Source organism: Oncorhynchus tshawytscha, linkage group LG27, assembly GCF_018296145.1.
Source record: "Oncorhynchus tshawytscha isolate Ot180627B linkage group LG27, Otsh_v2.0, whole genome shotgun sequence".
NCBI classification, from domain to species: Eukaryota; Metazoa; Chordata; class Actinopteri; order Salmoniformes; family Salmonidae; genus Oncorhynchus; species Oncorhynchus tshawytscha.
In genome coordinates, this window is record NC_056455.1 from 2,384,444 (window position 1) to 2,407,342 (window position 22,899).

General features: G+C 46.7%; 1 protein-coding gene across 1 annotated transcript in view; it reads right to left on the reverse strand.

Annotated features, from left to right (window-relative positions):
• Window positions 1–9,918: 9,918 nt before the first annotated feature.
• Window positions 9,919–22,899, reverse strand: part of LOC112225807 (pre-B-cell leukemia transcription factor 1) — a 100,454-nt gene continuing 87,473 nt past the window's right edge. The window contains exon 4 of the mRNA XM_042307092.1: window positions 9,919–9,932. Within this exon, the coding sequence (XP_042163026.1) occupies window positions 9,919–9,932 (14 nt within the window). The remainder of the gene's footprint in view (window positions 9,933–22,899) is intronic.

A 22,899-nucleotide genomic window follows, 5' to 3' on the forward strand; every position in this document is an offset into this window, starting at 1 on the left:
TCCCATGGCTCTCTAAAGCACTGGCATGTCATTACCCCAGCTCTGCTGTCCAATACGGTAAGACTTCAACCAGCTGTCTAGTGCTCCAGACCCATTTTAATTTAATCAAATAATTGCAAGAGATTTTCTTGAGAAATGTGTGTACCTATAGTCCCAGCTAGGGTGACCACATTTCAGATTCCAAAATGCGGGTGATTTTGCGGGACAGTGTAGCCTACATGAATACAAAATCTTTGCAGCATCGCAACAAAAAAAATATTCTAGGGGTGGATAAGCTTTAATATTGCAGATAGATGGTTGCTTCCATCAATGTAATTGTCTGCATCATTTCCAATCCCCCATATATTTTTTGGGTAAATATTCACTAGTGTACAAGATTTTAGGATCTCTTAGAAAAAGCAAATTTCTTGTCCATTAAAATAACATAAAATTGATCAGAAATACAGTGTAGACGTTGTTAATGTTGTAAATGACTATTGTAGCTGGAAACGGCAGATTTTATTAATGGAATATCTACATAGGCATACAGAAGCACACTATCAGAAACCATCACTTCTGTGGTCCAATGGCACGTTGTGTTAGCTAATCCAAGTTTATCATTTTTAAAGGCTAATTGATCATTAGAAAACCTTTTAGCAATTATGTTAGCACATCTGAAACTGGGCTTCTTTAGACTAGTTGAGTTTTTGGAGCATCAGCATTTGTGTGTTTGATTACAGGCTCAAAATGGCCAGAAACAAAGGACTTTCTTCTGAAACACGTCAGTCTATACTTGTTATGTGAAATTAAGTCTATTCCATGCAAGAAATTGCCAAGAAACGGAAGATTTCGTACAATGCTGTGTACTACTCCCTTCACAGAACAGCGCAAACTGGCACTAACCAGAATAGAAAGAGGAGTGGGAGGCCCCGGTGCACAACTGAGCAAGAGGACAAGTACGTTAGAGTGCCTAGTTTGAGAAACAGACGCCTCACAAGTCCTCAACTGGCAGCTTCATTAAATAGTACCCACAAAACACCAGTCTCAACATCAACAGTGAAGCAGCGATGCCGGGCTTTCTAGGCAGAGTTCCGCCGTCCAGTGTCTGTGTTCTTTAAAAAAAAATCTTTTCTTTTTAATTTTTTTTTTTATTGGCCAGTCTGAGATATGGCTTTTTCTTTTGCGTGAGCATTAGTGAAGATGGGCACTGATGCAGGGCGATTTGGCACAGGACAGTCAAGTTCTTCCACCGATCTTTACCAGCCATTTCTGTATGGACCTTGCTTTGCGCATGGGGTCATTGTCATTGTCATGCTGAAACCGGAAAGGGTCCACAAATTCGGAAGCACAGAATCATCTAGAATGTCATTGTATACTGTATAGCATTAAGATTTCCCTTCAATGGAACTAAGGGGCCTAGCCCAAACCATGACAAACAGCCCCAGACCATTATTCCTCCACCACCAAACTTTACAGTTGGCACTATGCATTGGGGCAGGTAGTGTTCTCCTGGCATCAGCCAAACCCAGATTCATCTGTAGGTCTGCCAGATGGTGTTATTCATCACTCTAGAAAACGTGTTTCTGTTGCTCCAGAGTCCAATGGCGGTGAGCTTTACACCACTCCAGCCAGTGCTTGGCATTGCGCATGGTGATCTTAGGCTTGTGCTTGGCTGCACGGCCATGGAAGCCCATTTCATCAAGCTCCCGATGAACAGTTACTGTGCTGATGTTTCTTCCAGAGGCAGCTTGGAACTCTGTAGTGAGTTTTGCAACCAAGAACAGACAATTTATACTCACTATGCGCTTCAGCACTCGGCAGTCCCGTTCTGTGTGCTTGTGTGGCCTATTACCTTGCGCCTGAGCCATTGTTGCTCCTAGACCTTTCCACTTCACAATAACAGCACCTACAGTTGCCCGGAAAGCTCTCGCAGGGCTAAAATCTGACGAATTGACTTATTGAAAAGGTGACATCCTATGACAGTGCCATGTTGAATGTCACTGAGCACTTCAGTAAGACCATTCGGCTGCCAATGTTTGTCTATGGAGATTGCATGGCTGTGTGAACACATTTTTTATACCTGTCAGCAACGTGTGTGTGGCTGAAACAGCCAAATCTACTAATTTAAAGAGTTGTCCACATACTTTTGGATATATAGTCTATTTAGTCGTATCCATGTTTTTATCCGAAAGCTGCTTTATCTGTGTATGGGCCGGCGTTCTTGCTTCCCAGTCTGTCCTGGTTTTAATGTCGAGACGGTCTACCATCCTGGGAAACACCGGAGACGGTCTACCATCCTGGACAACACCGGAGACGGTCTACCATCCTGGACAACACCGGAGACGGTCTACCATCCTGGACAACACCGGAGACGGTCTACCATCCTGGACAACACCGGAGACGGGCTACCATCCTGGACAACACCGGAGACGGTCTACCATCCTGGACAACACCGGAGACGGTCTACCATCCTGGACAACACCGGAGACGGTCTACCATCCTGGACAACACCGGAGACGGTCTCCATCCTGGACAACAACGGAGACGGTCTTCCATCCTGGACAACAACGGAGACGGTCTTCCATCCTGGACAACACGGAGACGGTCTTCCATCCTGGACAACACCGGAGACGGTCTGCCATCCTGGACAACACCGGAGACGGTCTGCCATCCTGGACAACACCGGAGATGGTCTGCCATCCTGGACAACACCGGAGACGGTCTGCCATCCTGGACAACACCGGAGACGGTCTACCACCTGGACAACACCGGAGACGATCTACCATCTTGGACAACACCGGAGACGGTCTACGATCTTAGATAACACCAGAGACATTTCTTGAACAACACTGCTCCTGCCATGCATGCAAAGTAGTGAATGGGAAATGAAGCTTCCTGAAACATTGAGGTTTTCCAGCCAATTGTGTCGAAAATAGGTTCATTACTCAAGGCTTTGATCAACACAGTGTACACTAGTGGTACCTGCTGGTCAAAATAGTTTAGAGCAGCCAAATAATTATAGATGATGTCCCACACCCCTTAGCGCTACGTGACCAATTTGTCTTCTACCAAACCAATCAGATGGTTGTTCGATGAAACAAAGCTTTGAACGTCATTGATCACGTACTCCTAATAAAGTGACACAGACATTTTTACACATGCCTTAGAGTTCCGGTATTAAACGTAACATCACTAATGCAAAGCTAGCTAGTATCCTCTTTGATAACTGGTGTAGCTAGCTCATCAAAATGTATTTACTTATTATTAAAGCCTTGAATCTCATATGGACCTCACTGTCACCACTGGTCATCTAGCTAGCCATGTAGCCAGCAGGGTTCTAGGGCACAACACAACCTATTCCCCCTCTGGAGACTAAAAATATTTGACATGGGTCCTCAGATCCTCAAAAGGTTCTACAGCTGCACCATCGAGAGCATTCTGACTGGTTGCATCACTGCCTGGTATGGATACTGCTCGGCCTCCGACCGCAAGGCACTACAGAGGGTAGTGAGAATGGCCCAGTACATCACTGGAGCCAAGTTTCCTGCCATCCAGGACCTCTATACCAGGCGGTGTCAGAGGAAGAAAATCTCCAGCCACCCTAGTCATAGACTCTTCTCTCTGCTACTGAACGGCGAACGAACCGGAGCACCAAGTATAGGTCCAAGAGGCTTCTAAACAGCTTCTACCCCCAAGCCATAAGACTCCTGAACATCTAGTAAAATGGCTACCCAGACTATTTGCATTGAATAGGATGCCTCTCCACACCACTGCCACTCTCTGTTGTCATCTATGCATAGTCACTTTAATAACTCTACCTACATGTACATACCTCCTCAACTAACCGGTGCACCCGCACACTGACTCTGTACTGGCACCCCCCCTGTATATATTGTTATTTTTTACTGCTGCTCTTTAATTACTTGTTACTTTTATCTCTTAATCTTATCCATATTTTTTTAAACTGCACTGTCGGTTAGGGGCTCGTAAGTAAGCATTTCACTGTAAGGTAATGTAATACCTGTTGTATTCGGCGCATGTGACTAATGCAATTTGATTTAATTTTAATGACGATACACCATAGTTGTGGGTCTGCAAAATCAAGCAAATGGTACTGAACTCATGACAAAATCATCTTTTGACATTCTAGCGGCTATTGTTGTTTGGTTGTTTGCTTAGTGACGTTGAGAATATCATCTTTTAGGATCTGATTTAATTAGCTATGCATCTGATCAGGTTTCAGCATGAGAAAATGAGAGAAGTCCCAAATTCCCACAAGATACTGCGAGAATTTACAGACACAGAGCCTCAGAAATAAAAGATCCGTTCACACATTAGGAGCCACTCCCTTTTTATTTTTTTTTAAATTAGTGGTGTTTGAATTTGTTGATAAAGTGCGGAAATTATTGTTTGGTTGCGAGAAAAAGGTCCAAAATGCGGGACTGTCCCGCGTAATCCGGGACATGTGGTCACTCTAATCACAGCAAGAAATGAAATAGCTTTCTGAAATTAACCTTGAACCATTTTATTTCCCCCCACATGAGAAAGTAATTAGGTGTCCATGTGAGAAAGAGTCTGACTATACTTTTAGGGGGAGGGAATGAATGGTACAGGCAGTGGTAGCATCTCAAATGGCACCCTATTCCCTATATACTGCACTACTTTTGACCCACACTACTTTTGACCAGGGCCCGCACAGTGCACTATATTGGGAATAGAATGCCATTTGAGACACAACCAGGGAACTGAGGAGGCCGAGGCCTGCACTCGTTAACCGTAAGCCCTTTCAGACAGACATTAAGAGCCAGAGCTTGCCACTGTTTTCTTATCCCTGCTTTGTGCTCAGTTTAATGGGGATTAATTGTGTGGAGATAACAAGAAGGATCAGTTATTAGGGAAAATGTCCTTTACAGTTCAGATGAGAACCCATTGATGTAAGTCTGCATGTGGGTAGACAATTGGACGATTTATTCAGACAAGTCCCCATTGTGAGCAATCAGGTTTTTAGATAAGTGTAGTTGTAGTGTGTGTGTGCATGTGTGTGCGTATGTGTGTGTGTGTGTGTGTGTGTGTGTGTGTGTGTGTGTGTGTGTGTGTGTGTGTGCTCCCTCTGCATAAAGCGTAGCAGGTCATTCGTTATGCCCCAGGTTGAAAATGGAGAGATGAGTTAAAGGAGTGATCATTAAAACCCTGATTTTTGTCTTTCTTCCTCTTTCTTCCATTACTCTTTGTCTCTTTCTTCCTCTCTTTCTTCCCTTGCTCTTCATACCTCAGAGGATTCACAGGGATCTCAATTAAAACCAAATAAGGTCCATTATTTGGAGTGAGTGAGTGGGAGAGGAGAAGAGGGCTGAGCAGAGGTGATGGTAAGAGGACTAAAGGAGGTGTTGTTAGCTGGGGTTGTAGACAGGCTGTCTTGAATGCACCCTCTTCCCTATACAGGGCCAATACGGCTGGTCAAAATGAGTGTACTACATAGGGAATAGGGTAACATTTAGGATACAGCCAACCTGTGTACTTTACTCTAGCTGGTGGCGGAAATAAAAAGAGACCCTCTGAGATGTGTGAAGGGAAAGAGCCAGGACTATTACAGTGATGAGCTGCTCATTAAATGTTTATTTACCTGCCTCTGTCTCATCACGCCTCTTGTAATGATGACAGGAGGGGAAGAGAGGGAACCGGGAGTCTGGCAGACAGTCATGTTGGAGCTAAACAGACAGGCCTAGCAGGCCTCTGGTTATAAACTGGAGAAGCTCAGGGGGCTGTCCCTCTGTGTGACCCTCTGTGTGTCTCTCTGTGTGTATCTCAGGGAAAGGTATCCAGGCACGACCACAGTCTCAGGGAAAGGTGTCCAGGCACGACCACATAGTCTCAGGGAAAGGTGTCCAGGCACGACCACATAGTCTGAGGGAAAGGTGTAGAGTTACTACCACATAGTCTCAGGGAAAGGTGTCCAGGCACGACCACATAGTCTCAGGGAAAGGTGTAGAGTTACTACCACATAGTCTCAGGGAAAGGTGTCCAGACACGAACACATAGTCTCATGGAAAGGTATCCAGGCGCGACCACATAGTCTCAGGGAAAGGTGTCCAGGCACTACCACATAGTCTCAGGGAAAGGTGTCCAGGCACGACCACATAGTCTCAGGGAAAGGTGTCCAGGCACGACCACATAGTCTCAGGGAAAGGTGTCCAGGCACGACCACATAGTCTCCGGGAAAGGTGTCCAGGCACGACCACATAGTCTCAGGGAAAGGTATCCAGGCACGACCACATAGTCTCATGGAAAGGTATCCAGGCACGACCACATAGTCTCAGGGAAAGGTGTAGAGTTACTACCACATAGTCTCAGGGAAAGGTGTCCAGACACAAACACATAGTCTCATGGAAAGGTATCCAGGCGCGACCACATAGTCTCAGGGAAAGGTGTCCAGGCACTACCACATAGTCTCAGGGAAAGGTGTCCAGGCACGACCACATAGTCTCAGGGAAAGGTGTCCAGGCACGACCACGTAGTCTCATGGAAAGGTATCCAGGCACGACCACATAGTCTCAGGGAAAGGTGTAGAGTTACTACCACATAGTCTCAGGGAAAGGTGTCCAGACACAAACACATAGTCTCATGGAAAGGTATCCAGGCGCGACCACATAGTCTCAGGGAAAGGTGTCCAGGCACTACCACATAGTCTCAGGGAAAGGTGTCCAGGCACGACCACATAGTCTCAGGGAAAGGTGTCCAGGCACGACCACATAGTCTCATGGAAAGGTATCCAGGCACGACCACATAGTCTCAGGGAAAGGTGTCCAGGCACGACCACGTAGTCTCATGGAAAGGTATCCAGGCACGACCACATAGTCTCAGGGAAAGGTGTCCAGGCACGACCACATAGTCTGAGGGAAAGGTGTCCAGGCACGACCACAGTCTCAGGGAAAGGTGTAGAGTTACTACCACATGTATCAGGGAAAGGTGTCCAGGCACCACCACATAGTCTCAGGGAAAGGTGTCCAGGCACTACCACATAGTCTCAGGGAAAGGTGTCCAGGCACCCCCACATAGTCTCAGGGAAAGGTGTCCAGACACGAACACATAGTCTCAGGGAAAGGTGTAGAGTTACTACCACATAGTATCAGGGAAAGGTGTAGAGTTACTACCACATGTATCAGGGAAAGGTGTAGAGTTACTACCACATAGTCTCAGGGAAAGGTGTCCAGGCACTACCACATAGTCTCAGGGAAAGGTGTCCAGGCACTACCACATAGTCTCAGGGAAAGGTGTCCAGGCACCACCACATAGTCTCAGGGAAAGGTGTCCAGGCACTACCACAGTCTCAGGGAAAGGTGTAGAGTTACTACCACATAGTATCAGGGAATGGTGTCCAGGCACCACCACATAGTCTCAGTGAAAGGTGTCCAGGCTCTACAGGTGTACTGACACTTTTAAAGTGAATTACTTCTTGGTTTTACAATACCACTGGAGGTGGTGGAAGAAGAGTTCTGTAAGAAAATGTTCCACAAGTTTGGAAAGTAATTATTTGTTAGTGTTAAATTCTCCAGTGTTAAATTAACACTGAATGTGTGGACCCCTATAGATACTGGAATAGTGTTAAATTAAAATACTGCTTGGAGTAAAACCTTATATCCCAGAGTGCCTTGCCTTTTGAGTGAATTGTAGAGTTTACCGCCCATGACTGTATTTGTTGGTGAGAGACATCATTGTTGCATTCATCCATTTTTAGTCCTATGGTCTTCACCATGTGAAATACTGAGTAAATATGTTACTACAATTAAATAGTTTAATACAATAGGTATCTCATAAGGCCTTATTTTGAGGTCCTCCAATCTAAACATAACAATGAACTCTGTCAGTGTTGAACCAAAACCACGCCCATCATTATCATATTTCCCAGCATGCTGTATTGCAGGTTGACTTGAAGAATAGTTTGTTTTAATATCTATGTTTTTGTATTACATTGACTGATTAATTCAACTTATGCTCCTCAAATATAAATTACATACATTCTTTAAACTAATCCAATATCCTACTTGGATTTGTTGCACCCATTACTGAAATGGTTGTTCCAGTTTAGATGGTTTAGGTAGTCACTTATTTCAGTTTCCTGAGGAGTCCTATTGCTTAGTAGGAATTGAAAAAAATGAAAGATAATGCGGGTGATGAAGTGGATTTTGAATACATTAGCGGTAGAATCAAGGAGAATTTGAGTATTGTCCAAAAGAATTGAGAACGGAGCAAAGTTGTGGCCAAAAGTTTTGAGAATGACACAAATATTAATTTTCAGTCTGCTGCCTCAGTTTGTATGATGGCAATTTGGATATACTCCAGAATGTTATGAAGAGTGATCAGATGAATTGCAATTAATTGCAAAGTCCCTCTTTGCCATGCAAATGAACTGAATCCCCCCCAAAACATTTCCACTGCATTTCAGCCCTGCCACAAAAGGACCAGCTAACATCATGTCAGTGATTCTTTCGATAACACAGGTGTGAGTGTTGACAGCAGGCAGGTGTGAGTGCATCTGCACGTACAGTGAGGCAAACACTTTTGGAGGATGGCCTGGTGTCAAGAAGGGCAGCAAAGACGCCACTTCTCTCCAGGAAAAACATCATTGACCGACTGATATTCTGCAAAAGGTACAGGGATTGGACTGCTGAGGACTGGGGTAATGTCATTTTCTCTGATGAATCCCCTTTCCGATTGTTTGGGGCATTTAGAAAAAAGCTTGTCCGGAGAAGACAAGGTGAGCGCTACCATCAGTCCTGTGTCATGCCAACAGTAAAGCATCCTGAGACCATTCATGTGTGGGGTTGCTTCTCAGCCAAGGGAGTGGGCTCACTCACAATTCTGCCTAAGAACACAGCCATGAATAAAGAATGGTACCAACACATCCTCCGAGAGCAACTTCTCCCAACCATCCAGGAACAGTTTGGTGACGAACAATGCCTTTTCCAGCATGATGGAGCACCTTGCCATAAGGCAAAAGTGATAACTAAGTAGCTCGGGGAACAAAACATCAATATTTTGGGTCCATGGCCAGGAAACTCCCCAGATCTTAATCCCAATTGAGAACTTGTGGTCAATCCTCAAGAGGTGGGACGACAAACAAAACCCCACAAATTCTGACAAACTCCAAGCATTGATTATGCAAGAATGGGCTGCCATCAGTCAGGATGTGGCCCAGAAGTTAATTGACAGCATGCCAGGGCGGCTTGCAGAGGTCTTGAAAAAGAAGGGTCAACACTGCAAATATGGACTCTTTGCATCAACTTCATATAATTGTCAATAAAAGCCTTTGGCACTTATGAAATGCTTGTAATTATACTTCAGTATTCCATAGTAACATCTGACAAAACATATCTAAAGACACTGAAGCAGCAAACTTTGTGGAAATGAATATTTGTGTCAACTTTTGTCCACGACTGTACAGTGATGAGTATGATCCTTCATATCTAGCAGGGGTAGGTTTTTTAAATGAGGAGCAGCTGAGCAGAGTTCCATATTATGTGCAATAAAGGTGATGAATATGTGACATGTTGCAAGTATGGTGGGAATCATGAAGCCACGCCTCACAGGGGTGAAAGAGGATGAGTTGGCCAAAGTCAGGGTAGTAAAGAGCATATCATATGCAGCAGCTGTGAAAAGGGTTGAGGGTTTGAATGGTGCATCTGAAGAGTCCATTGTGGTAGATAGGCCTACACTGCAGGCTGCAGGGGTTGCTGTTCACCAGCAGGATCCTGATATTTTAAAGGTTAAGAAGGTGGACTTTGTGGCCTTTATAGCTATGGTAATTAATGGCACTGCCAAGGTAGAGAGAAGGTCCAGAAAGATAGAAATCTTAGTGGACGCGGCAAAGCGGTTCCTGGGGTTAAGAGATTTCTCAGCAAAGGAGTTACATGGAATATTGGCACAAGAAGTCCCGCCCTCTCAAGTCCTAGAGCCTGAGAAGGGAGATATGGAGAATTATAAGGAGGAAGAAGTGGGAGTTTTGTTTGTTTTGGCAATGTACTATTTTTATTGGGGTGGATTAAGTTAGTTTCACTATTATGTCCGGATTTATGTTTTATTTTAGAATTCTTTTTTGGTTTGAGCCCGTCCAGTTGGTGGCGGCAATACACCTTTTTGGGTTGTAGTCCGCCATAAAACCCACAGAAGAAGAACAATTTCAGTCTTCTCAACCCTGGCATTTTGAAGGCAGGTTGCGGGCGATCAAAAAATTCTGAAGTTTGGATATCCCCACCGTGGCTGAATTTCAATAGGAATTATAAATCCCTTTGCAAATCAGCATAATGTGACAGGTTGTGTGAATAATCCAACATGTTGGGTTGTTCGGATTAACCAAACATGAGTTAAGTTAACCAAACATGAGTTAAGTTAACCATCAATTGTTTTTTATTCACTTTCATGCTGGGTTGACCAAGCAGGTGGGGCTTTTTTAATACATTATTTTCAGGAGGCGTGGCTTTTATATAGTTATATTTGGCCACCTGTGAAAGTAAATAACAATGCTGTTTGTCCTCAGTCAGCTTCATCCATAAGTGCATCGATGACATTGTCCCCACAGTGGCTGTACATACATATCCCAACCAGAAGCCATGGATTACAGGCAACATCCGCATCGAGCTAAAGGCTAGAGCTGCCGCTTTCAAGGAGTGGGAGACTAATCTGGATGCTTATAAGAAATCCCGCTATGCCCTCAGATGAACCATCAAACAAGCAAAGCGTCAATACAGGATTAAGATTGAATCCTACTACACCAGATCTGACGCAGATCAGATGTGGCAGGGATTGAAAACTATTATGGACTACAAAGGGAAACCCAGACGCGAGCTGCCCAGTGACGCGAGCCTACCAGATGAGCTAAATGACTTTTATGCTCGCTTCGAGGCAAGTAACATGAAGCATGCACAAGAGCACCAGCTGTCCTGGATGACTGTGAGATAACACTCTCGGTAGCCAATGTGAGCAAGACCTTTAAACAGGTTAACATTCACAAAGCCGCTGGGACAGACGGATTTCCAGGACATGTACTCAAAGCGTGCGTGGACCAACTGTCAAGTGTCTTCACAGAGATTGTCAATCTCCCTGACCTAGTCTGTAATCCCTACATGTTTCAAGCAGACCACCATAGTCCCTGTGCCCAAGGAAGCGAAGGTAACCTGCCTAAATGATTACCGCCCCGTGGCACTCACGTCAGTAGCCATGAAGTGCTTTGAAAGGCTGGTCATGGCTCACATCAACAGCATCCTTGTGGACACCCTAGATCCACTCTAATTTGCATACCGCCCCAACAGATCCATAGATGACACAATCTTAATCACACTCCACACAGCCCTTCTCACCTGGACAGAAGGAACACCTATGTGAGAATGCTGTTCATCAACTACAGCCCAGGGTTCAACACCCTTAGTGTCCACGAAGCTCATCATTAAGCTAAGGACTCTGGGACTAAACACCTCCCTCTCGACTGAAAAGATTTGGCATGGGCCCCCAGATCCTCAAAAGGTTCTAAAGCTGCACCATCGAGAGCATCCTGACCGTTTGCATCACTGCCTGGTTTGGCAACTGCTCGGCATCTGACCAACTGGAATCCATTCACTTCCGGCGCCGACAGAGATGGCCGCCTCGCTTCGCGTTCCTAGGAAACTATGCAGTGTTTTGTTTTTTTACGTGTTATTTCTTACATTAGTACCCCAGGTCGAGAAGAACTACTGAATATAAGATCAGCGTCAACTCACCATCAGTACGACCAAGAATATGTTTTTCGCGACGCGGATCCTGTGTTCTGCCTTTCAACCGGGACAACGGAATGGATCCTATGCGGCGACCCAAAAAAACGACTCCGAAAAAGAGGGAAACGAGGCGGTCTTCTGGTCAGACTCCGGAGAGGGGCACATCGTGCACCACTCCCTAGCATTCTTCTCGCCAATGTCCAGTCTCTTGACAACAAGGTTGATGAAATCCGAGCAAGGGTAGCATTCCAGAGGAACATCAGAGACTGTAACGTTCTTTGCTTCAGGGAAACATGGCTCAATGGAGAGACGCTATCCGAGGCGGTGCAGCCAGCGGGTTTCTCCACGCATCGCGCCGACAGAAACAAACATCTTTCTGGTAAGAAGTGGGGCGAGGGCGTATGCCTTATGGCTAACGAGACATGGTGTGATGAAAGAAACATACAGGAACTCAAATCCTTCTGTTCACCTGATTTAGAATTCCTCACAATCAAATGTAGACCGCATTATCTACCAAGAGAATTCTCTTCGATTATAATCACAGCCATATATATCCCCCCCCCCAAGCAGACACATCGATGGCTCTGAACGAATTTATTTGACTCTTTGCAAACTGGAATCCATTTATCCGGAGGCTGCATTCATTGTAGCTGGTGATTTTAACAAGGCTAATCTGAAAACAAGACTCCCTAAATTTTATCAGCATATCGATTGCGCAACCAGGGGTGGAAAAACCTTGGATCATTGTTACTCTAACTTCCGCGACGCATATAAGGCCCTGCCCCGCCCTCCTTTCGGAAAAGCTGACCACGACTCCATTTTGTTGATCCCTGCCAACAGACAGAAACTAAAACAAGAGGCTCCCACGCTGAGGTCTGTCCAACGCTGGTCCGACCAAGCTGACTCCACACTCCAAGACTGCTTCCATCACGTGGACTGGGATATGTTTCGTATTGCGTCAGATAACAATATTGACGAATACGCTGATTCGGTGTGCGAGTTCATTAGAACGTGCGTTGAAGATGTCGTTCCCATAGCAACGATTAAAACATTCCCTAACCAGAAACCGTGGATTGATGGCAGCATTCGCGTGAAACTGAACCACTGCTTTTAATCAGGGCAAGGTGACTGGTAACATGACCGAACACAAACAGTGCAGCTATTCCCTCCGCAAGGCTATCAAACAAGCTAAGCGTCAGTACAGAGACAAAGTAGAATCTCAATTCAACGGCTCAGACACAAGAGGCATGTGGCAGGGTCTACAGTCAATCACGGACTACAAGAAGAAATCCAGCCCAGTCACGGACCAGGATGTCTTGCTCCCAGGCAGACTAAATAACTTTTTTGCCCGCTTTGAGGACAATACAGTGCCACTGACACGGCCTGCAACGAAAACATGCAGACTCTCCTTCACTGCAGCCGAGGTGAGTAAGACATTTAAACGTGTTAACCCTCGCAAGGCTGCAGGCCGGCATCCCCAGCCGCGCCCTCAGAGCATACGCAGACCAGCTGGCCGGTGTGTTTACGGACATATTCAATCAATCCCTATACCAGTCTGCTGTTCCCACATGCTTCAAGAGGGCCACCATTGTTCCTGTTCCCAAGAAAGCTAAGGTAACTGAGCTAAACGACTACCGCCCGTAGCACTCACTTCCGTCATCATGAAGTGCTTTGAGAGACTAGTCAAGGACCATATCACCTCCACCCTACCTGACACCCTAGACCCACTCCAATTTGCTTACCGCCCAAATAGGTCCACAGACGATGCAATCTCAACCACACTGCCCTAACCCATCTGGACAAGAGGAATACCTATGTGAGAATGCTGTTCATCGACTACAGCTCGGCATTCAACACCATAGTACCCTCCAAGCTCGTCATCAAGCTTGAGACCCTGGGTCTCGACCCCGCCCTGTGCAACTGGGTACTGGACTTCCTGACGAGCCGCCCCCCAGGTGGTGAGGGTAGGCAACAACATCTCCACCCCGCTGATCCTCAACACTGGGGCCCCACAAGGGTGCGTTCTGAGCCCTCTCCTGTACTCCCTGTTCACCCACGACCGCGTGGCCACCCACGCCTCCAACTCAATCATCAAGTTTGCGGACGACACAACAGTGGTAGGCTTGATTACCAACAACGACGAGACGGCCTACAGGGAGGAGGTGAGGGCCCTCGGAGTGTGGTGTCAGGAAAATAACCTCACACTCAACGTCAACAAAACTAAGGAGATGATTGTGGACTTCAGGAAACAGCAGAGGGAACACCCCCCTATCCACATCGATGGAACAGTAGTGGAGAGGGTAGCAAGTTTTAAGTTCCTCGGCATACACATCACAGACAAACTGAATTGGTCCACTCACAAAGACAGCATCGTGAAGAAGGCGCAGCAGCGCCTCTTCAACTTCAGGAGGCTGAAGAAATTTGGCTTGTCACCAAAAGCACTCACAAACTTCTACAGATGCACAATCAAGAGCATCCTGGCGGGCTGTATCACCGCCTGGTACGGCAACTGCTCCGCGCACAACCGTAAGGCTCTCCAGAGGGTAGTGGGGTCTGCACAACGCATCACCGGGGGCAAACTACCTGCCCTCCAGGACACCTACACCACCCGATGTTACAGGAAGGCCATAAAGATCATCAAGGACATCAACCACCCGAGCCACTGCCTGTTCACCCCGCTATCATCCAGAAGGCGAGGTCAGTACAGGTGCATCAAAGCTGGGACCGAGAGACTGAAAAACAGCTTCTATCTCAAGGCCATCAGACTGTTAAACAGCCACCACTAACATTGAGTGGCTGCTGCCAACACACTGACACTGACACTGACTCAACTCCAGCCACTTTAATAATGGGAATTTATGGGAAATGATGTAAATATATCACTAGCGACTTTAAACAATGCTACCTTATATAATGTTACTTACCCTACATTATTCATCTCATATGCATACGTATATACTGTACTCTATATCATCGACTGCATCCTTATGTAATACATGTATCACTAGCCACTTTAACTATGCCACTTTGTTTACATACTCATCTCATATGTATATACTGTACTCGATATCAGCTACTGTATCTTGCCTATGCTGCTCTGTACCATCACTCATTCATATATCCTTATGTACATATTCTTTATCCCCTTACACTGTGTATAAGACAGTAGTTTTGGAATTGTTAGTTAGATTACTTGTTGGTTATTACTGCATTGTCGGAACTAGAAGCACAAGCATTTCGCTACACTCGCATTAACATCTGCTAACCATGTGTATGTGACAAATACAATTTGATTTATTTTGACTTGATTTAAGGTGCTACAGAGGGTAGTGCGAACGGCCCAGTGAATCACTGGGGCCAAGCTTCCTGCAATTCAGGATCTCTATAATAGGCGATGTCAGTGGAAAGCCCATAACATTGTCAGAGACTCCAGTCACACACGTTATAGACTGTTTTCTCTGCTACCGCACAGCAAGCGGTACCGGAGCGCCATGTCTAGGACCAAAAGGCTCCTCAACAGCTTCTACCCCCAAGCCATTAGACTGCTGAACAATTCATAAAAATTTCCACAGGACAATTTACGTTGACATCCTCCTTGTACACTGCTACTACTAGCTGTTTGTTTGTTACCTATGCATAGTCACTTCGCCCCCACCTACATGTACAGATTACCTCAACTAGCCTGTACCCCTGCACACTGACTCGGTACCGGTGCCCCCTGTATATAGCGTCGTTATTGTTATTCTTATTGATGTCACGCCCTGGCCTTAGTATTTTGTGCTTTCTTTATTATCTTGGTCAGGCCAGGGTGTGACATGGGTATTTATGTGGTGTGTTGTGTCTGAGTGTTTTTGTTTTGGGATTATGGGTTATGGGATTGTTGTTTAGTATAGTAGTCTATCGTTGCCTGGAGTGGTTCTCAATCAGAGGCAGGTGTTTATCGTTGTCTCTGATTGGGAACCATATTTAGGCAGCCATATTCTTTGAGTGTTTCATGGGTGATTGTTCCTGTCTCTGTGTTTGTTTGCACCAGATAGGGCTGGTTTGGTTTTTCACTGTACGTTTAGTGTTTTGTATTGTTCGTTATTATCTTTATTAAAGATGTATCGAGATAACCACGCTGCGTTTTGGTCCTCCTCTCCTTCGACAGAAGAAAACCTTAACAGAATCACCCACCACAACAGGACCAAGCGGCGTGGTGACAGGCAGCGACAGCAGGAGCTGTGCAAAGAGGAATGGAGATGGGAGGACAAATTGGACGGTAAAGGACCCTGGGCTCAGCCAGGAGAATATCACCGCCCCAAAGAAGAGCTGGAGGCAGCGAAAGCGAAGAGGCACTGGTATGAGGAGAAAGCACGGCGGTGCGGATGGAAGCCAGAGAGTTTACCGTGAAATGCTTACTTACAAGCCCTTAACCAACAGTGCAGTTGAAGAAGAAGAAAATATTTACCAAGTAGGCTAAAATAAAAGCAATAATAAAAAGTAACACAATTGTTAAGGTTTTCTACAAAAAAAAACAGACACAACACACCACATAAATACCCATGTCACACTCTGGCCTGACCAAGATAATAAAGAAAACACAAAATACTAAGGCCAGGGCGTGACAGTACCCCACTCAAGGAGAGTGTGGCAGAGTCAGGAGTCAGACTTGAGCCAACTCCCCCTGTTTATCGTAAGGTGCCAACGAGGAAACCAGAACCAGAGCCGGTGTTGGAGGTGAGCGAAGCAGAGACTGTGAAGGAGTTAATGGGGAAATTGGAGGAGAGAGTTATGAGGGAGTTGCTGTGTTGGTGCATGAGGCACGGAATTCGCCCGACGGAGCGTGTCGGGGATTTGATGGCACCTGCGTCAGCTCTCCATACTCGTCCTGAGGTGCGTGCTAGTCGGCTGGTGAAGATTGTGCCAGCCTCACGCACCAGGCCTCCTGTGCACCTCCCTAACCTTGCATGTCCTGTGCCAGCTCAGCGCTACAGTGCGCCTAGCAGTGCTAACAGTGGCAGGCGTGGTACTGGTCAGGCACCGTGTTATGCGGTGGAACGCACGGTGTCCCCAGTACGCTTGCTTAGCCCGGTATGCTACATCTCAGCTCCTCACATCTGCCGGGCTAGGGTGAAGATCCAGCCAGGGCGGTTGGTGCCAGCCCTGCTCTCAAGATCTCCAGTACGCCTTCACGGTCCGGTCCATCCAGTGCCACCTCCACACACCAGCCCTCCGGTGGCAGCTCCCCGCACCAGGCTTCCTGTGCGTGTCCTCGGCCCAGTACCACCAGTGCCAGCACCACGCATCAGGCCTACAGTGCGCCTCGCCTGTCCAGCGCTGCCAGAGCCTTCCTCCTCTCCAGCGCTGCCGGAGTCTCCCGCCTGTCCAGCGCTGCCAGAGCCTTCCTCCTCTCCAGTGCTGCCGGAATCTCCCGCCTGTTCAGTGCTGCCAGAGCTGCCAGTCAGCAAGGAGCTGCCAGAGCTGCCAGTCTGCAAGGAGCTGCCAGTCTGCAAGGAGCCGCCAGAGCTGCCAGTCTGCATGGAGACTGCCAGTCTGCATGGAGACTCCAGAGCAGCCAGTCTGCATGGAGACGCCAGAGCTGCCAGTCTGCATGGAGACGCCAGAGCCGCCAGTCTGCATGGAGCCGCCAGAGCCGCCAGTCTGCATGGAGCCGCCAGAGCCGCCAGTGTGCATGGAGCCGCCAGAGCCGCCAGTGTGCATGGAGCCACCAGAGCCGCCAGTGTGCATGGAGCCGCCAGAGCCGCCAGTGTGCATGGAGCGCCAGAGCCGCCAGTGTGCATGGAGCCGCCAGAGCCACCAGTGTGCATGGAGCCGCCAGTCAGCATGGAGCAGCCAGAGCTGCCAGTCAGCATGGAGCAGCCAGAGCCGCCAGTCAGCATGGAGCAGCCAGAGCAGCCAGTCAGCATGGAGCAGCCAGAGCCGCCAGTCAGCATGGAGCAGCCAGAGCCGCCAGGATCCGCCAGTCTGCCAGGATCCGCCAGTCTGCCAGGATACGCCATTCAGCCAGGATCCGCCATTCATCCAGGATCCGCCAGAGCCGCCAGTCAGCCAGGATCTGCCAGAACCACCAGTCAACCAGGATCTGCCAGAGCCATCAACCTGCCTGAGCTTCCCCTCAGTCCCGAGCTTCCCCTCAGTCCCAAGCTTCCCCTCAGTCCCGAGCTACCTCAGTCCCGAGCTGTCCCTCAGTCCGGAGCTGCCCCTCGGTCCAGTGGGGCCCTTTGTGAGGGTTACTAGGCCAAGGTCGGCGGAGAGGGTCGCCAATCTAAGGACGCGGAGTAGGCGGACTAAGACTGTGTTGGAGTGGGTCCACGTCCCGCGCCAGAGCCGCCACCATGGACAGACGCCCACCCGGACCCCCCCCTATGGGTTTAGGTGTGCGGCCGGGAGTCCGCAACTTGGAGGGGGGGGGGTACTGTCACGCCCTGGCCTTAGTATTTTGTGTTTTCTTTATTATCTTGGTCAGGCCAGAGTGTGACATGGGTATTTATGTGGTGTGTTGTGTCTGTTTTTTTTTGTAGAAAACCTTAACAATTGTGTTACTTTTTATTATTGCTTTTATTTTAGCCTACTTGGTAAATATTTTCTTCTTCTTCAACTGCACTGTTGGTTAAGGGCTTGTAAGTAAGCATTTCACGGTAAAGTCTACACTTGTTGTATTCGGCGGATGTGGCAAATAATGTTAGATTTGATCATGATAGGTTTGTTCAACTGCAATGTTCAATTTTCCTTGAATATTATTGCACGTTACACATTAACATTATATTTGGTAGTAAAGTGGTTAGTACCCCATTGTGGACATCACATTGGAATATTTATTATAAGGCCTTATGAAATAGTCACTGTTTTATGTTAAATCATAACATTTTAATGGAAACATTCATTTGGGATCTTACTTGGTGAATTCCATAGGACCTAAAATGGCTGAACTCAAAAACCTTCTCTGTCACGAACAAATTCAGTCATGGGTAACTCCACAATTCACTTGAAAGTCAAGGCACTCTGGGAAATATGCAAATAAAGCATTACACTTAGCGGTGTGTTAATTTAATTTGCTGTGTAGAGTTCAGTGTAATTATCACAGAATGCTTCTTGGTTAGCGGTGTGTTAATTTAATTTGCTGTGTAGAGTTCAGTGTAATTATCACAGAATGCTTCTTGGTTTTGAGAGAATGAATGCCTTTTAGGTAATGGTAGAACTTAATGCCCAAAGTTAATGACGGAATGGTTTAAAATTCTCCAGAAAAGATTCACGCTATGCAATGTATGTATCCTACATTTCAAAGCGCATGCAGAGTTTCACAACATGAAATCGTACAACAGTCCTCAGGAGTATAAACAAGGCCTGCAAAACCTGTTTGACCAACTACAGTCAGACTCTTCTCTCAAAACAATGTTGAGAATGCAAGACGTTCAGTAGCTTACAGTATGTGGCCTGCCCATAGAGCCCATCTCTGCTCCTAGGGCTAGCCATGGTCTGGGGTTAAGGCCTGCCTCGATGCTCCTAGGGCTAGCCATGGTCTGGGGTTAGGGCCCGTCTCTGCTCCTAGGGCTAGCCATGGTCTGGGGTTAAGGCCTGCCTCGATGCTCCTAGGGCTAGCCATGGTCTGGGGTTAGGGCCCGTCTCTGCTCCTAGGGCTAGCCATGGTCTGGGCTTAGTATTGTGTGTCACAATGTGAGCATGAATATATCAGCTAGCCATGGTCTTTAAAAGGGTATTGTCAGGGCTAGCCATGGTCTTTAGGGCCGCCTCTGCTCCCAGGGCTAGCCATGGTCTCCCTCTGCTCCTAGGGCTGCCTGTTCTGGGGTTAGGTGCTCCCAGGGCTAGGGTCCTCCCGTCACTGCTCCTAGGCCTACTTAGCCCGTCTCCGATCCCTTTTTTGTTTGTCTGTTTGTTTTGTCTTATTAGTTTCACCTGTGTTTTGTTGTATGTGCTTAATGAGCTTCCTTATTTAAAGCTCAGCGGTCGTGTACCCGCCCTCCCTGTTTTGTGTTTGGTTTGTCTTTGTGTTACGTTTCAGTGCGTTTTGTAGTATGTGTATAATATTTTCTGGGCTTGGCACCCTGTGTTTTGGGTAGTCACATTTACTGTCCGCGCCCTGTGTTGTTGGGCTTGTCATTGTTTGTGCCATATTAAAAGAGCACTTTTTCCAAGTGGAACTCTCTGCGCCTGATTCCTTCCTCACCCACCTAGTCCCGCGTGACAGGTATGCTGTAGGAAACAGAAACCCCACAGCAGCTTACACTGCAGCACTGATCTGCTTTTACAATACAACACATTACATTATTTTGTTATCTCACGTGTTTACTTTCTGTCATACAGTAAATACCTGTATTATAGCTTAAAAGCAGGCCACACACCATTTTACAGTACACATTGTCTTCTCTGTCCCTATTCACAGGAGAGTGACTGATCAGTCTGACCGTTTGTTATACATCCATAATGCTGTCCATCAGGTGGGATAACCCATAAGACGGTGTTATAAGACAGCTTATACCCTGAACCACTTGAATAGTGTGCATTTCCTAATTTCTCCCCATCCACCCTTCCTCCATGGGTGGCTCCAGGGAGGGGCTGTGCTGAAACCCCTCAAGCATAGGCCTAGCACTCCCATTAGCATCCCCAAAACAAATGTATTAGCATGTACGCCATACACTACATGGCCAAAGGTATTAGTGAATTTGGCTATTTCGGCCACAGCCAGGCACACAGCCATGCAATCTCCAACAAACATTGGCAGTAGAATGGCCTGTACTGATGAGCTCAGTGACTTTCAACATGGTACCGTCGTAGAATGCCACCTTTCCAACAAGTCAGTTTGTATTATTTTTGCCCTGCTAGAGCTGCCCCGGTCAATTGTAAGTGCTGTTATTGTGAAGTGGAAATGTCTAGGAGCAACAACAGCTCATCTGCGAAGTGGTAGGCCACACAAGCTCACAGAACGGGACCGGCGGGTGCTGAAGTGCGTAGCGTGAGGAGCAGTGGAAACACGCTCTCTGGAGTGATGAATCACTCTTCTCCATCTGGCAGTCCCACGGACGAATCTGTGTTTGGCAGATCCCAGGAGAACGCTACCTGCCTGAATCATAGTGCCAACTGTAAAGTTCGGAGGAGGAGGAATAATGGCCTGGGGCTGTTTTTCATGGTTCGGACTAGGCCACTTAGTTCCAGTGAAGAGAAATCTAAATGCTACAGCATAAAATGACATTTCAGACGATTTTGTGCTTCAAACTTTGTGGTAACAGTTTGGGGAAGGCCCTTTCCTCTTTCAGCATGACAATGCCCCCGTGCACAAAGTGAGGTCCATATAGAAATGGTTTGTCAAGATCGGTGTGGAAGAACTTGACTGGCCTGCATAGACCCTGACATCAACTCCATTGAACACCATTGGGATGAATTGGAACGCCAACTGCGAGCGAGGCCTAATCGCTAACCTCAGTGCCCAACCTCACTAATAATCTTGTCGCTGAATGGAAGCAAGTCCCCATCGCAATGTTCCAACATCTAGTGGAAAGCCTTTCTCAGAAGAGTGGAGGCTGTTATAGCAGCAAATTGGGGACCAAATCCATATTGATGCCCATGATTTTGTAATGAGATGTTCAATGAGCAGGAGTTCACATACTTTTGTCCATGTAGTGTAGATAGCAAGCTCCTAAAAGCTACCCCAGTGAAACATTTCTGGTGCTGCCATTGGCCTGGTTTGCCTCCATCCCCTCTCAAGAGACATGCGCTGCCAAATGAGAACTTTTCCTCTCACCACACACACCTGTAGCATTGTAAAGAAGCTTGCATACCAGGAGTATTGACAATGACTGGAAGTGAGCAGAAGGTCAAAACCAGAGGGTGGAGGGGTACCTCGGCAGAGGAAACAAACTCGGGAACAATGAAAATAAATCCAATAAATCTTACTTGCTATGCATTGTCTTGTTTTCTATTATGAGAGGAAAGGGGAAAATCACTGTATGCATTTTTAAGAGGGCCCCTCTCCTTATTTCTATTACATTTTATTCCTTAGCCTCAGATTTTGAGCGACCTCTGATAATCTTGCAGAGGTGAACGCAGTCATTCGCCTGAAACCTGAATACGGAAAAGAGATTACACAGAGAGGCACAGAGGGAGGTATGGAGTACAGGTGTTGAATATTATAGTGTGTACATTTGATTAGAGGGTAGAAGTCTGACTGAGTGTACAATTTGGCCTGAAATATATTTTTTAAAAGTCTTTATTTTAAGTGTTATCCTGAATAGTAAAAGCCTTACCTTGTCTGTGAATGGAATTGAAAAAAAAAAAAACCTTCTGGCAGATTCAGTGTCACGGATTCCCCCGGTACTGCTGCTCTTTCCGTGTACCAGTTCCGGAGGTCTACGTCACCGGCCTTTTAGGCATCACTGAACTGTCTCATGACGCACACCTGATTCCAATTTCCCTTTAGTAATTGTATATATGTGCCCTCTGTTCACCATTGTCTTGTCGGTTATTGTTCCCATGTCTGTTGGTCTGTGAGTACCTGTGGTTTGTGGTTTCGGCTTTCCTGCTGCTTGTATTGTGCACTTGTTGTTACAGGTCTCGTCCTGTGTATTGTTGTGCATTTGTTATTACGGGTCTCGTCCCGTGTAGTATATTGCGTGTCTTGACCCGTGTATTTATTAGTTGTTTTACCTCGATCTTTTGTCTGGGTTTCATCCATGTATTTTTGTATAAGTGTTTGTTTTGGGCATCGTCCCTGTGCCTTTTCATGGCATGTTGTATATTTTGGGTGGAGTATTAAACCTCGCTATTATGAATTCCTGCGCCTGTCTCCAATCATTTATACAACGTGACATTCAGCATCTGATCAAAAGAGCACACAAAGTAGAGAGAGCTATCTACTGTATACCCTGCTGAAAAAAACAGCATAGACCGGCATGCATTTCAAGCTGGTCCATTCTGGTGTATACCTGTCAGATGCTGGTCTAGCTGTTTCTGCTGGCTGACCAGCATGGTCTAACTGGTTCTGCAAATTGTAGGTCAATAAAAGTTCCAATTGTTGCATATCCCCCACTCAGACTGGATTCTAATAAGAATTAGAAATCACTTTGCAAGCCAGCATGGATGCTGGTTTTGTGAGTGACAAGCAAAAACACAATGAAAGCTGGTCACCAGCGAAAACACAACGAAGGCTGGTCACCAGCCT